Raw genomic sequence first — 21,039 nt, 5'->3', positions numbered from 1 at the left:
CAAGCAATTTGATAAACGGTAAGTTTTTTTAATAGCGTTTGGAACTAACTTCAATACCCGATTGAATCTTTCTGAGACGGGATGTCAATCGTCTATACTGATTTTGACGTTCCAGGTTTAACTCACCAAGGAACACCAACAAGAAAGAAACCATCACTATTGAAAACCCCCCTTAAGCCAGATTTCAAACGAACTTGAGACCTCTAGAGATCCCAAGCATTAACCATCACCCAATCCATTAAACCAAAAGACTATTTGGCTAATAAACATCAAGTTATTCCACCAAAAACTAGTTTAATACCCGTCCGGTGGACGGGTTACGTTCAACAACGTAAAAAAAAGATAATCAATAATAAGTATACACAAATTTAAACAACATTACAAACAAAAACACATTCTTCAATTTATAAAAGAAAACGAACGTCAACGCTTTAATACCCGTGCATTACACCTTTTTAATATTGTGATGTTAAAGGATAAAAGAAACGTACCTCTTCCCAATCTAAAGGACGTGTTTAGATATCTACTTAAAATAAAAGCAATCCTTGTAGGATCACTTGGTGATGTGCTCTATCATTAAAGCAGAGAGATACAAATGAGAAATGTGGCGTGGAATGAGAAAAGAGAGAAAAAAATAATAGCATCAACCTATGGGTTTTCAATGCTACTTGACACATATTGGCTCTGTATTCAGTGCTCAATGTTGATCCTTCAATAATTTGTAACTGGACCAAGAGCATAGAATATTGAAGACAAGAAAAAAGAGACCAAAAACTCAAAATTATATGGACAGTTAACTGTAATAATATGGTTTCGGTTACTAACGGTTTGGTTCACGGTTTGACTCAAAAACCGTCGAAACCGGACCGTGAACACCCCTATTTTGATGTGCCCATTGTTTCAATTCTTTTGAGTGCAGAGACACCCCATCAGGCACAAAGTAACAAAGAGCAGCTTGTACATTACACATCGAACAGCACATCATTACAGAGATATAGAAAACCTATGATCTTAATTTCCTTCACAAGGAAAGCAATTCAAACATCAATCAGATAGACTTACGTAACTAATCAACATAAAGCATCACTTTTATTAACAAAAAGAGTAGAACTAATTAAACCTTCTCCAATGATAATTAAAGCAACAACGCACACAGATAGCCAAACAGATGCATAAACTAATGAAAAGTCAAGCGTATAAAACACAATATAGTTACTGGAACCAAAATAAACCTTCTAGACATTGAAGCAGTTGACGGGACGGATTCAAGAAACTTTTCATCCTCGGATTTGGTGGCTGATCGGAGTGGATACCAAAGAAGTTTAGCCCATTCTCCTCTCTTGTTTCCTGTATAAAAAACAAATTTGCAATTTAGTCGACAAACAACAATCTCAATCTGCGCAATTACGACAAAGAGTGCAAAACTAATCACCAGAAACAGAAACAGACGATTGATCTTTCAAAGTATCCTCCATGTGAAATGTGAAGATATAACGGATGAAATTGAGTTTACGACAACCGGTTAAAATTAGGAGTTTAAAAGGTTGAGATTTAGTTTTACCGAGATCTAACATGGAGATCGATTTCAACGACAGTTAGACTTAATGGGATCGTTAGATCGATTTCAACGACAGTTAGACTTAATGGGATCGATTTCAACGACAGATTGGATGTATATGGTCCGAAACTATAAGCACCATAGCTCACAATTCTGCGTTTCTCTTAATAAAACGAAACTTTATCAAAGGGAAAACAAAATAGAAAACCAACACTGAATTAACAATACCTTATATGTTCCTCAAAAACATGGGTAGTTGGATTACCATAACACCCTTACTCAAAGCTAATGACCCCTTTTTTTCTGGTTTATAACCAAAAGTGTATTTGCAGTTTATATTTTGCATTTTGCAGCTCTACCATTTGCTTGTAAATTGGGCAACCAGCTGCAAACAACACAAGAGACAAACTTATTTACTTTATTAAGTTGTGTCACGGTAGCTGAATAATAACATTTTTCCATGGCATCAATAAAGCTGAAAAAATTTTTAAATAAAAACATCAAAAAGATGTACAGTATATGTTTTTTATTAAAAAAACACATTTAATTATTTTTAAAAAAGAATCAAATAATGGGCAAAAAGCAAGCGTGGGTTAACTAACTCAACCCTGCTTAGCATATTTCGATTGAAGCCTTGAACTCTAGAAAATGACTTGCTTCAACTTGCACCCATTTTGAATCGTAACCCAACCCACTGGACCTGCCCATATTGCCACCTCAAATGAAAATCGAAAAAGGATAAGTAACCAAATAATAAAAAAGAAAATATGAACGCTTTCCAGTGACTTACAAGTACAAGCTGGTGGATCCCAGTCATGAGAAAGAAAATGCTTGCTTCCACTGTGGTTTCCTATTGCTAGGTGGCCAAACTAACTCAACGGCTATTGGTCTCAAGGTTCCAGATGGAGTTAATGACCCATATAAAGTTGTTCTCATATCTTCCATCGCTATGACTTCAATCACATATGCAGCAGCACGTCATGGTAATTTATAATGAAAAGCTTGTTATGTTGTAAAGCTTGCATGCGATGTACATAATAATTGCTCTTGATCTACAATATAGTCTATTTTTTTATAATTGTAATTTCTTTTACTTCTTAATCAATAATGACACGTACCTATTGTTGTCTCAGCTGGCCGATACACCTACAGGTTGAGTTTACTTTTTCAGAGGCCATTCCTACACAGATCTGTAAAAGAGAAGTATTGGCTTCATCATTCAAAGTCACATGGGTGTGGACCAGCAAGGGTCTGGCTACAAAATTCTTGTTCCTTCCAACGAATCAAACATAACCCCTGCAATATATAGTAAAATTCTGTTGTTTCAGGATACCCCAAGAAGCCACATAAATCTTCTGCCTCCCACTCTTGGGTGATCACATGTCAAGTAAAATAATTTCTATGAACGAATAATAAGTAAAAACTTTAAATAGACCTCCAGAGACGCCTAAAGTATGCATCTTTTTGTCATACCCAAAGGAATCTCTTCAGTGACGCAAATAAATCCGGTCGTCGATTATTTCATTCCGGTTGAAAATCTAAGATAATTTACAGTTTCACCTGTAACAACTCTCACTAAAATTAATACTTAGTAAATTAATTATCTATTAAGGGGAAACCATAATTGAGAAACCCAAGCAATTCTACACTAACCCTAAAATTTTCATAACAATCGGAATCAGGATCAGGGCCCCTAAAACTCAAGGGGGTTAAACCCTAACTGATAATTATCCTTCGAAACTCGTTGTCTAAATTCTGAAATTTCAAATCAACAACTCAGCAGGCCTATACCCACGACAAGGCTACCCTAGGCCATAGGGACTTGCCCCGCGACACGCGACAGATGTCGCGCACTCCTTCGCGACACGCGGGGGTGCATAATTTCAGTATATAAGGGTGGGTTTGGCACTTGCATTCTGTTGATTGTTCGACGATCAAATTCCAAGCCTATGTTAAGTTATAACAGAAACAGTTCACAACACACACACTAATCTCGAAACGCTGCCGCAATCAGGGTAATAACTCGATCGCTATTACGATGCAACGTCCGATCGATTGAAACTATCCAACGATTGTTTAAGTGCCGCTCAAATTGAGTTTATACTTTGTTATTCATCGTGATTTCGACTTGAATGTTTGAGTGCTGTTCGAACTCGGACTATACTCTGTCATTCGTTGTGAATCCGCTGAATTGTTAAGTATTGCACTTTGTTAATCGTTGTGAGGGTTTAATCTCGTGAATTGACGTAACTGCTGAATTAGTTACTAACCCCGTTTGTGTGTGCATTGTTATTTAAATTAGGTTAAAAGCCTAATCAGTAAAGCTTATACTCTGCTCGTTAAATCTGCAATGTGAGTCATTCTCTTTTTATCAACTGTTTTACAAAACTCCAAGTTATTTTCAAAATTATAATTACAGGGATTAAGTCTTTGTAATCACCAAGTTACAGCCGGTATGTGGGGTTTTGTATACATTACTTGATAATCTTCAACATTGGGGCAGCCAATGGGTGATATGACCATAATCACAGACACCACTGGACAGGTGGGCCAGTGGGTCGAGTGATAAAGTACCGTGGGTAGTTGGTTTGATATCAGAAACATTGTAATCGCTCTTAATACTGTAAATTATAACAAATGTGTCGTTTTAGTAAAATGAATGATTCACTCAGTATTTCCCCGCTGACAAAACCTTTTTCAAACATGTTTCAGGTGATCTGTTGTGAGCAAAGAAAAGTGCCGTGAAGCACTACCAGCTTAGAAAAGTGACTCAATGTAAATAAATAAAGAAACATGTTTTGAATAAAGATTTCCCTGTGAAATCAGCTTAATGTAAATTATGGGATTATATCTCTAAATTATGTAAACGGGCAGTTCGAAATATTGAAAAGATCCTGTTTTAAAAAGTCTTCCGCTGTCGCCTAAATTAAAATACCACAGGATTCCTATCCCGCGGCTCCTGAGACGGGTCAAACCGGGTCGGGGGCCGTGACAGGAAAAGGTGGTATCAGAGCCACTGTTTTAAGCTTACTGATTTAAGCTCATTGTTTTAAGCCTATTTAAGTAATTGGAAAATACTTAGGAATTCTGATTGCTATTCTGTGAATATATGTTTTATTAACTGATTTATTTGTTAAAATTACAGTATGGGTAAACAAAAGATTTCCGCTATCTACCACAAATTAGATAGTACACCTAAAGAACAGGGAACCTCTTCCTCCAAATATCCAGCCAATTTAGAAGAAGGGATTTTTGTCCGTAAGATAAACTATGAAAATCCTCTTACCCCAGAGAAAAGAAATTCGATTATTAGAAAGGGTCAGGGGAAAAAGAAACCTCAAATCAAGAAAGTGAGATTTAATCCAGAAGTCCAGGAATTAGGCAATAATCCACCTTGGGAAGACAATTTAGATGAAAAATGGGCAAATCTTTATATGCTAGCTACCGTAGCAGAAAATGCAAACCTCTAAACTATCAATAAGCCTGGTCTAGTAGAAAATTACTACCCATAAATAAATAAATCCGAGTGTGTTCTCTTTCCTGTTGTCCTTTGTACAAAGTAGTGTGCAATAAAACTTCAATGTTTATTTGTTAAACTTTGTTCCAAAGTTTTAACTTAGCATTTTTGTGCATTTTGCATATATGCTACACAGCATGAGTGAGCTATCTGAAGCATTCCAGAATCTTAACCTCTACCCAGTACCAATTGAAGTCTCCCACGACTTTACTGGATATGTTGCTGATATAGAGGAACCTCTGGAATTCCAAGCTCCACCGCTGGAAAAAGCAAAACCTAAAAAGAAAAGAAGATATGTAGGATGGAGGAAAGTGCGCAGAAGAAAGCCAGCCACTAGGAAACTTCCTAAAATAGAAAACCCTGTGAGCAAAGGAAAAGAAATAGAGACCGGAGAGAGTTCCAAACCAGCAGAGATAGAAATAAGGGAAGATATTAAGCAAAAGGGAATCGAGATCAGAGAGAGCTCTAAACAACCCGAGGAGATCACATTTCAAGACGAAATAGATCGTCTACTATCAAATTGTGATGTCATAGAACCTGTCAACAATAATCTCTACTCTTACCCTGCCACAGCTCAACTCCCAATAAACCTAGAACCAGCTATTCCAGACCCACTAATCCACACACGACCTTTAGTCCAGATGGAAGAATGGTGGACAAATGACTGGCAATTCCAAAATATGATCAACAGTCCTTATTCCTTCCTCCCGCAGTTTGATCCAGAACCTATCCCCAATCCGCCAATGAGCTATGAAAACTTAGCCGAACTTCGACAGTTTGGTGAAGAACTGATAGGAACAGGGAATAGGATCCGGTAAATGGGGGAAAAAATCTCCTGGAAGTACGACGAGAGGGAGCGTCGCTACTAAAACTGCCAGTGGACCAAAAGATAGGGGGTTGGAAAGTATGTTTGTATAATAACAGTAGTAGTAAAATCTAACTCTGTAAGATGGGAAATAAAACATTGTAAGATAAACAGAGTGTATGGAAGCATATATAATCTATAAAACAAAATCGAAGTCGAGGCATCGACAATTTTGGTTATAGATGTGTGTTGTACGATTTTATGTGTTATGTGTGATTGTTTTGTTATCAACAATTAGATACTAATAATTCATACTAATTAGCAGATGGAAAACGCTAATAATGAACCAGTTAATGAAGTAAATCAATCTGAGCAAAATCAGGAAAACCAGTATATGACTAGGCAAGATATCGAGAACATTGTTGCTCAAGGGATAGCCAATGCTATTCCAGAAATTATGGCTGCTGCTCAAAAACCTGCCGAACCACAACAATTAATTCCTAGTAAACGTACTTCAGAAGATAACGGCAGTAACAGCATAAATGGAGGCGGCAATCATGATAATCAGGAACCACGACAAGCCCCACTTCCTAAGAAAATGAAAGCTGCAACGCCTGGTTGCACTTACAAAGAATTTCTTGCCTGTAAACCAGCAGAATTTGCAGGTAATGAAGGGGCAACTGCAACACTGCGTTGGTTAGAGAAAACCGAAGCAGTAATTGCAATAAGTAAATGTGCTGAAGAAGATCAAGTGATGTATGCGTCGAATCTATTCAAAGAAGGGGCGCTAGAATGGTGGAACAGAGTGCTACAAGCAAAAGGAAGGAGGGTGGCCTATGCGATGAACTGGGAAGAATTTAAGAGTCTTATAGAAAGAAAATTCTGTCCCGAATACGAGAAGGAACAAATGGCCAACAAGTTCCTAAGTCATCGTATGATAGGCGTAGACTGTCGAGGATATACTTCGACATTCTTCGAATATGCGAGAGTGGTACCTACCCTGGCTTCGCCAGAACCAGTACTTATTTCCCGTTATATTTGGGGATTAATCGGAGAAATCCGTAACATCGTTAAAGCTGCGAGACCACGCACTATTGACGATGCTGTGGAACTAGCTAATACCCTAACTGATGAACTGGTGCGCACAAGAGAAGAAGATCGAAAGAAGGAATTAGCTCAGAAAATTACCCAAGGATTTCGTACGGGTAATGATAACCGTTTCAAAAGAAGAGGAACAGGGCAATCCTCAAACCCGCCGTTCTGCAGAAATTGCAAAAGGAAACACTTCGGAAGATGCAATATAACCTGCAATTTTTGCAAATCTGTGGGACATAGTGAAGAAAACTGCAAAAAGAAAACCATAGTCTGCTATAATTGTGGAGAAACAGGACATTACAAAGCCGAATGTCCTAAATTGGTTAAAGCCGCAGATAATAAAGGCAAACCAGCTGAAGGAACAACCAAGAAGAACGCCCGAGCATTTCAATTGACTACTCAGGAAGCCAAACTGATTCCTGACGTCATAGCCGGTACGTTTTTAGTTCACGACGTTTATGCAAAAGTATTATTTGACTCTGGTGCAAACCAAAGTTTTATCAATACTTCATTCTGTCAAGCTCTTAACTTACCCTTAACTACCCTTAGGCAGATCTTTACAGTCGAAACAGCAGATGGAAATTCTGTTAACATAAATAAGATTTTGCAAGAAGGAAAAATAGAACTTCTAGGCCATAAGTTTTCTGCAAACATGTTACCTATGAAATTAGCCGAATTCGATGTAGTGTTAGGAATGGATTGGTTAGTAGCCAACCATGCTCGAATCCTTTGTGATAAGAATTCCGTAGAAATCCGTACCCCTACAGGAGAAGTAATTTTAATTACAGGAGATAAACCACGAAAGCCACTGAAATTCATTTCAGTAATGAAGTTGGCTAGTTATTCAAGAAAACAAGAAGTAGTGTATATGATTTCTGTAATCATTAACGCCAACAGTAAGGAACTCCAGGACATCCCTATAGTTTCAGAATACCCAGACGTCTTTCCAGAAGAATTACCTGGGTTACCACCTGAAAGAGAAGTAGAGTTTAGAATTCATCTAATTTCGGGTACTACACCGATAGCCAAGGCACCATATCGATTAGCACCCACCGAAATGCTAGAATTGAAAAAGCAATTAGACGAATTACTAAGCAAAGGATTTATACAACCTAGTTCATCCCCTTGGGGTGCACCAGTGTTGTTTGTGAAAAAGAAAGACGGATCAATGAGAATGTGTATCGATTATAGAGAACTAAATAAGGTTACAATTAAGAATCGGTACGCATTACCTAGGATTGATGATCTTTTCGATCAATTGCAAGGCGCTAGATATTTCTCTAAGATAGACTTGCGCTCCGGATATCATCAATTGAAAGTACAAGAAGAAGACATACCTAAAACTGCTTTCAGAACTAGGTATGGCCATTATGAGTTTACAGTCATGCCTTTTGGATTAACGAATGCACCCGCAGCATTCATGGACATGATGAATCGAATCTGTAAACCATACTTGGATAAATTTGTAATCGTATTCATCGACGATATACTTATTTATTCCAAAAGTCAGGAAGAACATTGCAAGCACCTGCATGCACTCTTAACTTTGTTAAGAAAGGAAAAGCTTTATGCCAAATTCTCGAAGTGTGAATTCTGGCTGCAGGAAGTACAATTTTTAGGTCACCTGGTGAATCACGAAGGAATTCACGTAGATCCTGCCAAAATAGAAGCAATCACTAAATGGAAGGTCCCGCAAACAGCTATGGAGATTAGAAGTTTTCTAGGCTTAGCTAGATACTATAGACGATTTATTAAGGATTACTCTAAGATAGCTGTGCCTTTAACTAAGCTAACTTGTAAAGCAGTTAAGTTTGAATGGGGACATAGACAAGAAGAAGCTTTTAAGATTCTAAAGCACAGATTGACAAATGCTCCAATTTTAGCTTTACCCGAAGGAACAGAAGACTTTGAAGTATATTGTGATGCTTCAAAATTAGGATTCGGATGTGTGTTGATGCAGCGCAAAAAGGTAATTGCGTATGCCTCTATGCAGTTGAAGAAGCACGAAGAAAATTATACAACGCACGACTTAGAATTAGGAGCCATAATTTTTGCCCTTAAAATTTGGAGACATTATCTGTATGGAAGTAAGTTTACTGTTTATACAGATCATAAAAGTTTAAGATACATATTTGGGCAAAAAGAGTTAAATATGAGGCAAAGAAGGTGGATGGAAATCCTAAGCGATTACGACTGCGATATTCAATATCACGAAGGAAAGGCAAACGTAGTCGCAGATGCCTTAAGTCGTAAGTAACAGGAGAAGCAAAAGCGAGTCAGTGCCCTTAGATTAAATCTACAAATAGATTTAATGAAACAATTGAAGAACGTTCAGGAAACAGCAATCAAGGACGATTCTGAAGGAATGAAAAAGGTTACCTAAAGGAATTAGAGCAAGGAAAGGATGGAATTTGGAGATTCCACAAGAAACGAATTTGGGTACCTAAGCAGGGAGAATTAAGAAATAAGATTTTAGAAGAAGCTCATAAATCTAGGTACACTGTACATCCAGGAAACAATAAGATGTATCAAGATTTAAGAAATAATTTCTGGTGGTTAGGAATGAAAAAGGATATAGCTGAATACGTATCTAAATCTCTTACTTGTTCACAAGTTAAGGCTGAACACCAGAAACCTTCAGGATTGCTACAACAGTTAGAAATGCCTGTATGGAAATGGGAACTCATAACAATGGATTTTGTTACTAAGTTACCCAAGACCAGAAAAGGTAATGATGCAATTTGGGTAATTGTGGATCGATTAACCAAATCAGCTCATTTTCTACCAATAAAGGAAACCTTTAGTATGGAAAGGTTAGCCAAGTTGTACGTAGATGAAGTAGTATCTTTACATGGAGTCCCACTCTCCATTGTGTCAGATAGAGATAGTCGTTTTACTTCCCATTTCTGGACCAGTTTCCAGAAAGCAATGGGAACCCGACTAAATTTGAGTACGGCATATCATCCTCAAACAGATGGACAAAGTGAAAGAACAATACAAACCTTGGAAGACATGCTTCGAGCATGTGTAATTGATTTTGGTGGTAATTGGGATAGTCACTTACCCTTAATTGAATTCTCCTATAACAATAGTTATCATTCAAGCATCGAAGCTGCTCCATTCGAAGCACTGTATGGACGCAAGTGCAGAACCCCAGTTTGTTGGGCAGAAATAGGAGAAAGTCAATTATCAGGTCCAGAAATTGTGCAAGAAACCACTGACAAAATAACTCAGATCAAGGAAAAACTGAAAACGGCCCGAGATCGTCAGAAAAGCTATGCAGACAATCGCCGTAAGCCGTTAGAATTTCAAGTCGGAGACAAAGTACTTTTAAAAGTTTCTCCTTGGAAAGGAGTAGTACGATTTGGTAAAAAGGAAAGCTAAGTCCAAGATACGTAGGACCATTTTCAGTAATACAACGAATAGGACCAGTTGCTTATCGCTTACAACTACCAGAAGAACTAGCTGGAGTACATGATGTATTTCATGTATCCAATCTCAAGAAATGTTTATCAGACGAATCCCTGGTAGTACCTCTTCAAGATGTGGAGGTAAATGAAAAGTTAAAATTCGTAGAGAAACCACTGCAAATAGAAGACAAGAAAGTCAAGTTTCTCAAACACAAGCGACTAGTGCTAGTCAAAGTCAAATGGGATTCAAAGAGAGGACCAGAGTACACTTGGGAGCTAGAATAAAAAATGAAGCAGAAATACCCTCATCTATTTCAATGAATCTCGAGGACGAGATTTTTCTTAAGGTGGGGAGGATGTAACAACTCTCACTAAAATTAATACTTAGTAAATTAATTATCTATTAAGGAAACCCTAATTGAGAAACCCAAGCAATTCTACACTAACCCTAAAATTTTCATAACAATCGGAATCAGGATCAGGGCCCCTAAAACTCAAGGGGGTGAAACCCTAACTGATAATTATCCTTCGAAACTCGTTGTCTAAATTCTGAAATTTCAAATCAACAACTCAGCAGGCCTATACCCACGACAAGGCTACCCTAGGCCATAGGGACTTGCCCCGCGACACGCGACAGATGTCGCGCACTCATTCGCGACACGCGGAGGGTGCATAATTTCAGTATATAAGGGTGGGTTTGGCACTTGCATTCTGTTTATTGTTCGACGATCAAATTCCAAGCCTACGTTAAGTTATAACAGAAACAGTTCACAACACACACACTAATCTCGAAACGCTGCCGCAATCAGGGTAATAACTCGATCGCTATTACGATTCAACGTCCGATCGATCGAAACTATCCAACGATTGTTTAAGTGCCGCTCAAATTGAGTTTATACTTTGTTATTCATCGTGATTTTGACTTGAATGTTTGAGTGCTGTTCGAACTCGGACTATACTCTATCATTCGTTGTGAATCCGCTGAATTGTTAAGTATTGCACTTTGTTAATCGTCGACAACCGTTACGGAGCACTAAGTCAATCGGGTAGCTTATCTAATACGTAACCGGGGGTTAAAATACTTACAACGAGGCAGAACTTCGTTGTGAGGGTTTAATCTCGTGAATTGACGTAACTGCTGAATTAGTTACTAACCCCGTTTGTGTGTGCATTGTTATTTAAATTAGGTTAAAAGCCTAATCAGTAAAGCTTATACTCTGCTCGTTAAATCTGCAATGTGAGTCATTCTCTTTTTATCAACTGTTTTACAAAACTCCAAGTTATTTTCAAAATTATAATTACAGGGATTAAGTCTTTGTAATCACCAAGTTACAGCCGGTATGTGGGGTTTTGTATACATTACTTGATAATCTTCAACATTGGGGCAGCCAATGGGTGATATGACCATAATCACAGACACCACTGGACAGGTGGGCCAGTGGGTCGAGTGATAAAGTACCGTGGGTAGTTGGTTTGATATCAGAAACATTGTAATCGCTCTTAATACTGTAAATTATAACAAATGTGTCGTTTTAGTAAAATGAATGATTCACTCAGTATTTCCCCGCTGACAAAACCTTTTTCAAACATGTTTCAGGTGATCTGTTGTGAGCAAAGAAAAGTGTCGTGAAGCACTACCAGCTTAGAAAAGTGGCTCAATGTAAATAAATAAAGAAACATGTTTTGAATAAAGATTTCCCTGTGAAATCAGCTTAATGTAAATTATGGGATTATATCTCTAAATTATGTAAACGGGCAGTTCGAAATATTGAAAAGATCCTGTTTTAAAAAGTCTTCCGCTGTCGCCTAAATTAAAATACCACAGGATTCCTGTCCCGCGGCTCCTGAGACGGGTCAAACCAGGTCGGGGGCCGTGACATCACCTATCATCCAACTTGAGTCAAATTCTACCGATTATAAGCTTTCTAATTAACAGATAATCAAAAATAATGAAAAACAAAGGTAAAACGAACCTCGAATTGGGTTCCACAGATGTCTAATTTGCCTTTTCACCTTCATAACCTCATCCAAAACACGTTTGATTGAAGCGTTCACCTAATACTTTCCAACAATGGAGTACGATTTATGGTGGAGCGTTCACCTGCTGAAAACCCTAAACAAAATTTGGGCCACCCTCTATCATGTAATATATGTTCTTCGTTGCTTGATTTCACATCCGTCTCTTCTTTTGTGTTAAATGCATTGTGATCACACGGACGAACCTTCTGATTTCACCAATTTAGATGTGAATTCGAGAAGGAAGAAAAATATTAGGGCTTTGTGTATGAAATAAGAGTGAGGATGAAGGTGATCGAACACAATTTTTGCTACAAAAGGAAGGATTATGATGAGCGTAGGTTGCATATGAAGTTATCCGCGAAGTGGGAGGAAAATATGGGGGCTGTAACTGCCTGTAACTGGTTGGGAAACATTTGTAGGCGTGATTTGTGGAGAACATGGTCAGGAAAATATGGAGCTTAGGAAACTGTCGTGAACTGCCATTCTAGCAGTTGAAAATCTGAGTTTAAACGGTCAGGATTTGATTTCAGCAAGATCCAATGGTAGAGATTCATTTGAAAGGTAGTTAGACTTAATGGGATTCATATATATATATAATTAATTTTGACAATTGGCTTATGACTTTGACCATTAGAATCGGGTCGGTTTTGTTCAAGATCGTGACCCGCACCACATCCCTACCTTTATACTTTTCCTTTAACGGCATGTCAAACTAATCGATTTCGTTTGCTTCTTCTTTGTTCCTCTGATCATATCAATCTATTCAACTGCAATTCGTAAACGATTTAAGGTAATCTGTTGAGATAATTGAAATTTGCTTCTATCTACTGAATTTACATATACATGTATATTTAATGATCAAATTTGGGCGTTTTTAATAGGGTTTCAGTTCGGCGATCGTAGATCTAATTCCATTAATTACCTTTATAGGAATTGAAGATCGTCACTCTGTTGATTCAACCGAAGCAAGTAATCATGTTTACTCGAGTTTTTGGAAAACCTAAGCAAGAACCTAATGCCGTAACATCATTAGACAAATTAAACGAGGTATAAATTGTTTTTCAAATATAAATTAGATATATTTGTAGTCCTTTTTCTGTTATTTCTATGATTTAAACTATATTGATTAGTTTCTAGTATTTTGTTACCTGATTTAATGGAATTTATCCTGAATATTCTGATCCAATTGCTTAATTTATTTTGATTTTGGTATAAATTGTTAATTAACTTGGATCTCTTACCATTGAGAAAGTGTTGATGCATGTGTAATCTGTATGTATTTTTTGACTTAGGGTTATAGTCTTTGTAGTATTTTGTTACATGTTTAATGGAATTTCCTTAGTATATAATATTGTTATATGCTTAGATTTTTTTTTTTCTTATTTTTTTATTTTATTTTTTTATTTTTTTATTTTTTGTGGTTCCGGAACCGAGGGATAGGATTGTGAATTTGCTAGTTGTAATATCAACGTAGTACAGGATAGCAAACATGACTTTGACTATCGGTTGATAAATGATACTATATTTCCTGATAGAATATGCGTTCCGTCACAACGTCAACCGTTGAATTCAAACATTAACTAAATCATCAATCGACACTAACAACATGTAACAGTTGAGATTCGGTTAACTAAGAACCCATGTATTGTATTATAAAAGAAAGGGAAGATTTTGATGATTATCCTTCTTCCTTTAAGGAATGTGTATGGTGCATATTTAGACGTTTGTCACATCTTGTTCTTTTGTAGACACTTGAAATGCTGGAAAAGAAAGAGAAAGTGCTTATAAAGAAGGCTTCTGCAGAGGTGGAGAAAGCCAAGGACTATACTAAAGCAAAGAACAAAAGGGGTATAATCAGATTTTATTGAATCTTTTTTATACACAAAGCAATAAGTCTTTCTGTTGCACGATTATGGTTCACATAATTTTTTACAAAGAGGAATGATGCATGCGATCTGTTTGTGTACTTTGATTTCATTTTGCTGCAGAAAAGAGCGTTTGTAGAAAAATATCTTTTTCGTTTAACAGATAAAAAAATCTATGGAACTGTTGATTTTTTTGTTTTGTTAAAATTTTGAATGCTATTCAGCGACAATAAAATTCTTTATACACAAAGCAATAAGTTGCTTTATTAATCTTTATGTTGCACGATTATATGATTCACACAGAGAGGAACGATGCATGTGACCTGTTTGTGTACTTTTTGTTCATTTTGCTGCAGATAACACTGTTATAGAATAATATCTTAGTCATTTACCATATAAAAAAAACTTATTGAAGTGTTGAATTTGATATCTTTATTATATTTTTGAATGTTATACAGCGGCAATACAATGCTTAAAGAGGAAGAAACTCTATGAACAGCAAATTGAACAGCTGGGGAACTTCCAGTTACGTATTCATGACCAGGTGAATTTTATTTTATTAAGTGATGTCAAATTAATATGAATTTTTATGGATTGTGTATGTACAAAATTTGTAACACTAATAATATTCGAAAAAACCGAATATCAGATGATCATGCTAGAAGGTGCAAAAGCTACCACAGAGACTGTTGATGCGTTGAGAACTGGTGCATCAGCAATGAAGGCCATGCAGAAGGCAACGTAAGTACCGTCTGCTTATCTTCAAAATTAAGCTTTAACAGTTATACTATGAGGTTAAAAAGCGATAACCCTTGTATGTTTGCTCATACTTGAAATAATGCAACTTTTTTAGTATAGCGATTTAGGAGTTTTTTATGCATTTTCAAACGCTTATGATGGTTTTCAACCCGTTTGACCTGTTTTCTTCTGTAGTTAAAATCTTTTGGCTTAACTAGTTTGACCAGTTAGATATAAAATAGAAAAATAAACCCAAATCTCGCCCATTCATAGGTAAATGGATCGAAATTGCCACCTTGCTCATGGCAGTTGATATAATTGATTGTAAGTTTGTAACATCCAAGTGTGATGATGAGAGATTATGCTCCACAGATATTATAAAAGCTTTTGCTGAAACATTTTTCGGTAACATGCATGAGGCATTCTTATTTCATTAGCCTCACAGATTAGCTTCCATCGACACAGTTGACTTTCTTCTTTTTCTTTGAAATTTATTATATATAAAAATTATCATGCCGCAGAAATATTGACGACGTTGACAAGACCATGGATGAGATAAACGAACAAACTGAAAATATGAAGCTAATTCAGGAGGCATTGGCAACACCAATGGGTGCCGCTGCTGATTTTGATGAGGTACAACTAAAAAAAAGTCATAAAACCTACAATTGAAGAAGAAACATATCAAATAGGTTTTTTTTTCCAAACAGGATGAACTGGAAGCTGAACTTGAGGAACTAGAAGGAGCTGAGTTGGAGGAACAGCTTCTTCAACCTGCCACAACCGCCCCTGCTGCTCCAGTGCACGTGCCAGCTGGCAAGCAACCAACACGTCCAGCACCTCGCCAAAACACTGCTGAGGAAGATGAACTTGCTGCGTTGCAAGCAGAAATGGCACTTTAAAAGGTTAGTTGCCTTGTCGATTAAGGTGGAAACATGGGCAGGTTGGTTAACGTGTCAAAACAGGTCACAGGTTGAAACGGGTTGTTTTTAGTGCGGGTCAGGTTGACCCACAAACACTTTTTATTATTATCATTTCCAAGATTTCATAATGGCGTTAGTTATGATCACAAAAATATTTTTTTACAATGAGAATCTGAATTCTTGAATAAATCGATTCAGAAGGCTTTATACACTAAAAATAGACATTGGATGACTTTCGACCTGTGACCCACTTGACCGTTCCTTTTTAGCGAAACTTTTTAATTTGAGATAAGGCCCAACAAAAACTGACTCATGCGTGCGTAAACGAGTCAAAATGGTGAGTGTTAAGTATTAGTGATTTATCTCTTTCAATGGCAACAGAGGTCTATTTGCGGATGGCTGGAGTTTTACTCGAAACACCATGAGAAACAGAAGAAATGTGTTCAGTTATATCTTGTACAGTTGTGATTGTAGACTAATAATAAATAAATATAAAGTTGGAGAGTCTGGAGCATGTAAGTGAAAGATTTGAGTGTTGTATTATACTTTAAGATCATAAAGGTCCATTGAACACAACTTCTTACATTTCTTACCTACACATAGTTCTCAAGCATATTTCTCACTCATCTTGTCTAAAATTAAAAAAATATATATATATGAACAAATTATTTTGACTGTTTGTTTATGTATATAACTAGTAAATTGCCCCGCGCGTTGCCGCAACGTTTTATAAAAAAATTATGTTAAACGTAAACCAACTGAAAACGTACATAAAAATAAGCACGTCAAAACGTCGACCGGAAAAATTTATGTCACACACAAAAAAATAAATACATTAAACACGATTACAAAGTCTTTATAAAAAAGAAAAAGGTAATAATAACTTTAAAAGAAAAATGATCGGATAGCATATGTAAGTTGTTTCATTTACACCTGTGATCCCCACACGTCTAGAATTATAGCCATGGTTCCTGACGTTGGTGGTTAGTTTTTGGTGTTAAGTGAATGTGAAATGACAAAACTACCCTTTATATTGAAAACCTAATACCAACCCCCCAACCCCACCATTCTTTCTTATCTGGTTTGCTCAGATCTTCTTCAACAAATAGTCGACAACCACCATCCACCGCACCGATGAACAGCCTCATTTTCCGGTGACCAAAGGTTTTGGCGACCAAGACGACCCGACTTAATTGTTCCAGTTTGCAGGTTCAGATTATATATGTGAGCTCTGTTTAGATCCGGTAGGTGATATAACAATTCAAGAGCTACATATCATCGCCCTTCTTCTCCAGCGAGAGACACCATCACCGACAACTACCACTACCTCGCCCGGGCATGTTTAGCTAAGCTTTTTGAAACAATTTATTGACTTATTGGCTTTTTAAAAAGTTATAAGCTCCAAAATGATGTTTGGCAATCAGAGTGTATGTGAGGGGAAAAAGCCAATAAGTCAATAAGTCACTCCATACTTACTTTTCCAAAAAGCCAATAAGTCAATAAGTTGTTTCAAAAAGCTTAGCCAAACATGCCCTAAAGTAAATAGGTTTTTGTTCACCACCTCATCGATACCACTAGTTTCTATTCATGAATTGGGTTTGGTTAATAAAAAAATCAAGAGTAAACTACATGGATAGTCCTTGTGGTTTTTCAAATTTTTGGATTTGGTTTCTAGTTTTTCAAAAGTACACGGATAGTCCTTGTGATTTGTATTTTTTAACGCATTTAGTCCCCCAACCAACAAATATACAGGTTTCAGGAGGTCCGGACTAAATGTGTTACAAAATGCAAACCACAAGGCTCGTTGCAAAGCATAGGGACCATCCATGTATTTTTGAAAAGTCAGGGACCAAATCCAAAAATTTAGAATACCATAGGGACTATCTGGTACTTTACTCAAAATTCAATTATGAATGGAATTTACTTAATTTAGTTTACGGATTTAAAATAATTTGGTTTCCTTCGAATTTAATTTTGAACGGAATGGATTTGATTTAGTTTCACATAAAGAAGAAAAAAAGGTAATTTGAATATCATTTTAGTATACAGGTGAACTTACGTTGTGATGAGAATACGAGAGTGAGGAGTGGTGTTGCCGATGGGGTGAAGGGATTTTGTTTTTACTGTTGGGAAGGGAAAAGAGGACGGCAGTGGTGTGACAATCGGTGGAGTCAACGGTGAGGAGAGTAGGTGGAAGATCTGAGCAAACTAGATAAGAAAGAATGGTGGGGCTGGGGTTGGTTTATTAGGTTTTTAATATAAAGGGTAGTTTTGTTATTTCACACCCATTATACCCTTATACAAAAAGTAATTTAGGACACAATGGTTTGGATCGTACTCATTCAAAAAGTCACAACCCTTCAAACTAATATATTACACCCTTTACAAAAAAAAAGTCACAACTTTTAAATTTATCATACCCCTTACAAAAAGTCACAACCCTTAATATACATACAAATACAAAAAGTCACAACCCTTTAAATTACATTAAAAATATCACACTCCTCTAAAAGTCACAACCCATATAAAACATAACAAACCATCATGACAGTTCATAAGATATATAAGATGCAATGGTTCACTACACTTAAATATGGAAGTTGTGACTATTCGAAAAGGTGTGGCACACTAATACATAATGACATTAAATTTATCATGATCATTTTTTCCTATTTAGAACTCCCTCTCATCATCAATTGGCATCAGAGGCCTTCGTTCCATAATTCAAATTAGGGATGAGCTCGGTATCGAACCGGTACCGGAACCGAAAGTACCGGTACCGAAAATCCTCAAAAGTGGGTACTGCTACCGGTACCGAATATACCCGGTACGGTACGGTTCGGTACCGGTACCGGTACGGTACCGAAAATGTCAAAACTCGGTACCGAAAAGGTACCCGGTTCGGTAAATTCGGTACCGGTACCTGGTCCATTTTGCTCATCTCTAATTCAAACCAAAATAACGGAACCCCAACATACTCTCCTATTTTGCGATTCACTTATAAAATCAACAAAGAGAAGATTAATTGCCGATTCATTCTTGATCATCATCATCAACTGATTATTAAGGATCAATTATAACCCATCACAATTTTAAGAACCAACTTGGAGATTAGTGATTCCCGCGAAGATTCCGATATTCAAAGTACGAACAAGAAATCACCAGAAAATGCCAACTAACGTTTAAAATCCTAATCCCTTAGAGATCCACTAATCATGTTGTTCATAAAAAAGCTAAATTACCAAGTCTCTGTTTTTGTTTTGGAACCCATATACATAAAACTCTCAAACTGTTTTATTCAACCTTCGGATTTATTTTTAGCACCACCTACTCTCGATATATTGTGACACAAAATTACACGCAGGCACGTACAATAATCAGTATGCATAATATTCATATTATCATATCGAAGATACTTAGAGAATACAATATGCATCATGCATGCCAATACACACTAACTGAAATAGAACTAACAATAATAATCAATCCTAACATACAACCATAATGTTCACAATCTCATATCTGAGATACGTTCAAGAAGAAGAAAATTAATCAATGATTCAGGTTGCAGGCAACAGAGACAAAAATGATAACGGCCACCAAAAACACCGGAATCGACGGTGGTGCCCAAGTCCCATTCCCAGCGGCAGAGGCAACAAGCATCCGGACAACCGACCCAAGGCGCCAACTGATTTCCGGCGAGAAATTCCGGTGAGTCACAAAACGAAATAGTGAATCGCGAATTCACAGATTTATGGTGAAATTCTTAGGCTCTTCGGTATGGTGCCGGAGATGACGACGTCGCCGGAGCAAGACCGAGGGGGTGGCGTGGGAGGACGGGCGTCACCAAGGGGGGCCCACATGCTTTGGTCCGTCGCAAACGGCCAAACTCCGACGGGGAGGACGGGACGGAGGGGGACGGAGGGGTGGCGGCGTGGGACGACGGTGGTGATGTGGCGGCGCCGGGGTGGAGGACGGATCCATACCGTAAAGCCTTAAATCCCTTAAACGTATTAAAAACGAATAAACAAATTGATGTTCGAATACAAAAATAACAGTTTCTGTTAGTCTATTCTTCTAATCCATTGAACTCTTTTTTGAAAAATTCAAACAAAAAAAAACTTCATAAATTTGTTGAAGTGTTCTGAATAGGAAGCAACATCAGAATCATTTTTTGATTTCAAAAATAAACAAAGTTTAGGAAAATTAAGAGCACTGAATCAAATACTTTCAAATAAAAAAACAAATTTAAGTTTTTTGTTAAACTCATATTGGATGAAGAAGGGAATCCGAGTCTAAAGGTCAAATAAGGAATCAAACGAAATAAAAAAGGTTGAAATCTTTGAAGCAGATCATAATGGACGAAAGGGATTTTAACGGCAAGTTTTAGTTGAGCAAAATTTTGACTTTTGTGAAAGTCAATATTCAGATTATATTTGCGGCAGTTTATTTTTGAAAGTGGGTTCAAAGGGAAACAACAAAGAAAAATCAGATTTAATATATAAAATATTTTGTATGAATTAGCATTTAATTAGGAACACTAATACTTTTTATATAGTTATGTAAAATTCAGAATTTAGTACTTTGATAAAATAAAAAAATTAAGTTTTGTTTTTAAAAAACAATAAAATAATGATGTTTTAAATAAACTTGAGAAATTTCGCATCTAATATATAGCGATACTAAAACATTCATAACATTCATGATCAACATCCCGCTGCAACGCGCGGGCTTACACCAACTCGTTTAACACAAAAACTAACCTCATCTGCGTCAGGGACTATCCGAGAACAAATGTATAAAAATTGGGGACTATAGCTGTAATTTTATAAGTGTAAGGACTATATGTGAAAATGAAGAAAACCACAGAGGCTATCCGAACATTTTTCTCTTAAATTAATAGTTAATTTCCCGGATGGCCCCTGTGGTTTCTCATTTTTTCACCTTTAGTCCTCAACTTTTTCAAATTACACGTATGCTCCCTGTGGTTTGATATTTCGTTACTCGGATAGTCCCTCTGAGTGGATGTTTGTTAGTTTGTTTAGTTAAGTTGGTGTAAAATGACTTAACTAGCCTTATCATTTAAAATACTAACTAAATTAAAACATT

The 21,039-nt window shown here is 36.8% G+C and overlaps 1 protein-coding gene and 1 long non-coding RNA gene across 3 annotated transcripts; one reads left to right on the top strand and one right to left on the bottom strand.

Moving 5' to 3' along the window:
- Positions 1-1,105: 1,105 nt before the first annotated feature.
- LOC110937296 lies at positions 1,106-1,778 on the bottom strand. Its single transcript, XR_004890635.1, has 2 exons — positions 1,433-1,778; positions 1,106-1,347 (listed from the first exon to the last, which is right to left on the bottom strand). It is a non-coding gene; the product is annotated as an uncharacterized LOC110937296 (long non-coding RNA).
- An 11,264-nt stretch (positions 1,779-13,042) lies between these two features.
- Positions 13,043-16,526, top strand: LOC110937297 (vacuolar protein sorting-associated protein 32 homolog 2). 2 transcript variants are annotated; one of them, XM_022179694.2, is made up of 8 exons: positions 13,043-13,194; positions 13,335-13,451; positions 14,153-14,252; positions 14,728-14,813; positions 14,919-15,010; positions 15,529-15,643; positions 15,718-15,912; positions 16,312-16,526. In XM_022179694.2, exons 2-7 carry the CDS (start codon positions 13,380-13,382, stop codon positions 15,907-15,909), a joined length of 657 nt encoding a protein of 218 aa, XP_022035386.1. In that variant the 5' UTR covers positions 13,043-13,194; positions 13,335-13,379; the 3' UTR covers positions 15,910-15,912; positions 16,312-16,526. The 2 variants fall into 2 exon arrangements, with proteins under 2 accessions (XP_022035386.1, XP_022035385.1); XM_022179693.2 differs by having other exon boundaries at positions 13,053-13,194; positions 13,286-13,451.
- Positions 16,527-21,039: the final 4,513 nt, after the last annotated feature.

Source organism: Helianthus annuus, chromosome 4 (genome assembly GCF_002127325.2).
Source record: "Helianthus annuus cultivar XRQ/B chromosome 4, HanXRQr2.0-SUNRISE, whole genome shotgun sequence".
Taxonomy (NCBI): Eukaryota; Viridiplantae; Streptophyta; class Magnoliopsida; order Asterales; family Asteraceae; genus Helianthus; species Helianthus annuus.
Note: the sequence above shows the minus strand (reverse complement) of the source record. Positions and strands in the feature narration are given on the sequence as shown.

Excerpts from the sequence above, each read along its gene's own strand:
- LOC110937297 (XM_022179694.2), top strand. The coding sequence starts at position 13,380 with ATGTTTACTCGAGTTTTTGGAAAACCTAAGCAAGAACCTAATGCCGTA. Across the intron at positions 14,253-14,727 it reads TAAAGCAAAGAACAAAAGGG|CGGCAATACAATGCTTAAAG; the intron begins GTATAATCAGAT and ends AATGTTATACAG. Across the intron at positions 15,644-15,717 it reads CCGCTGCTGATTTTGATGAG|GATGAACTGGAAGCTGAACT; the intron begins GTACAACTAAAA and ends TTTTCCAAACAG.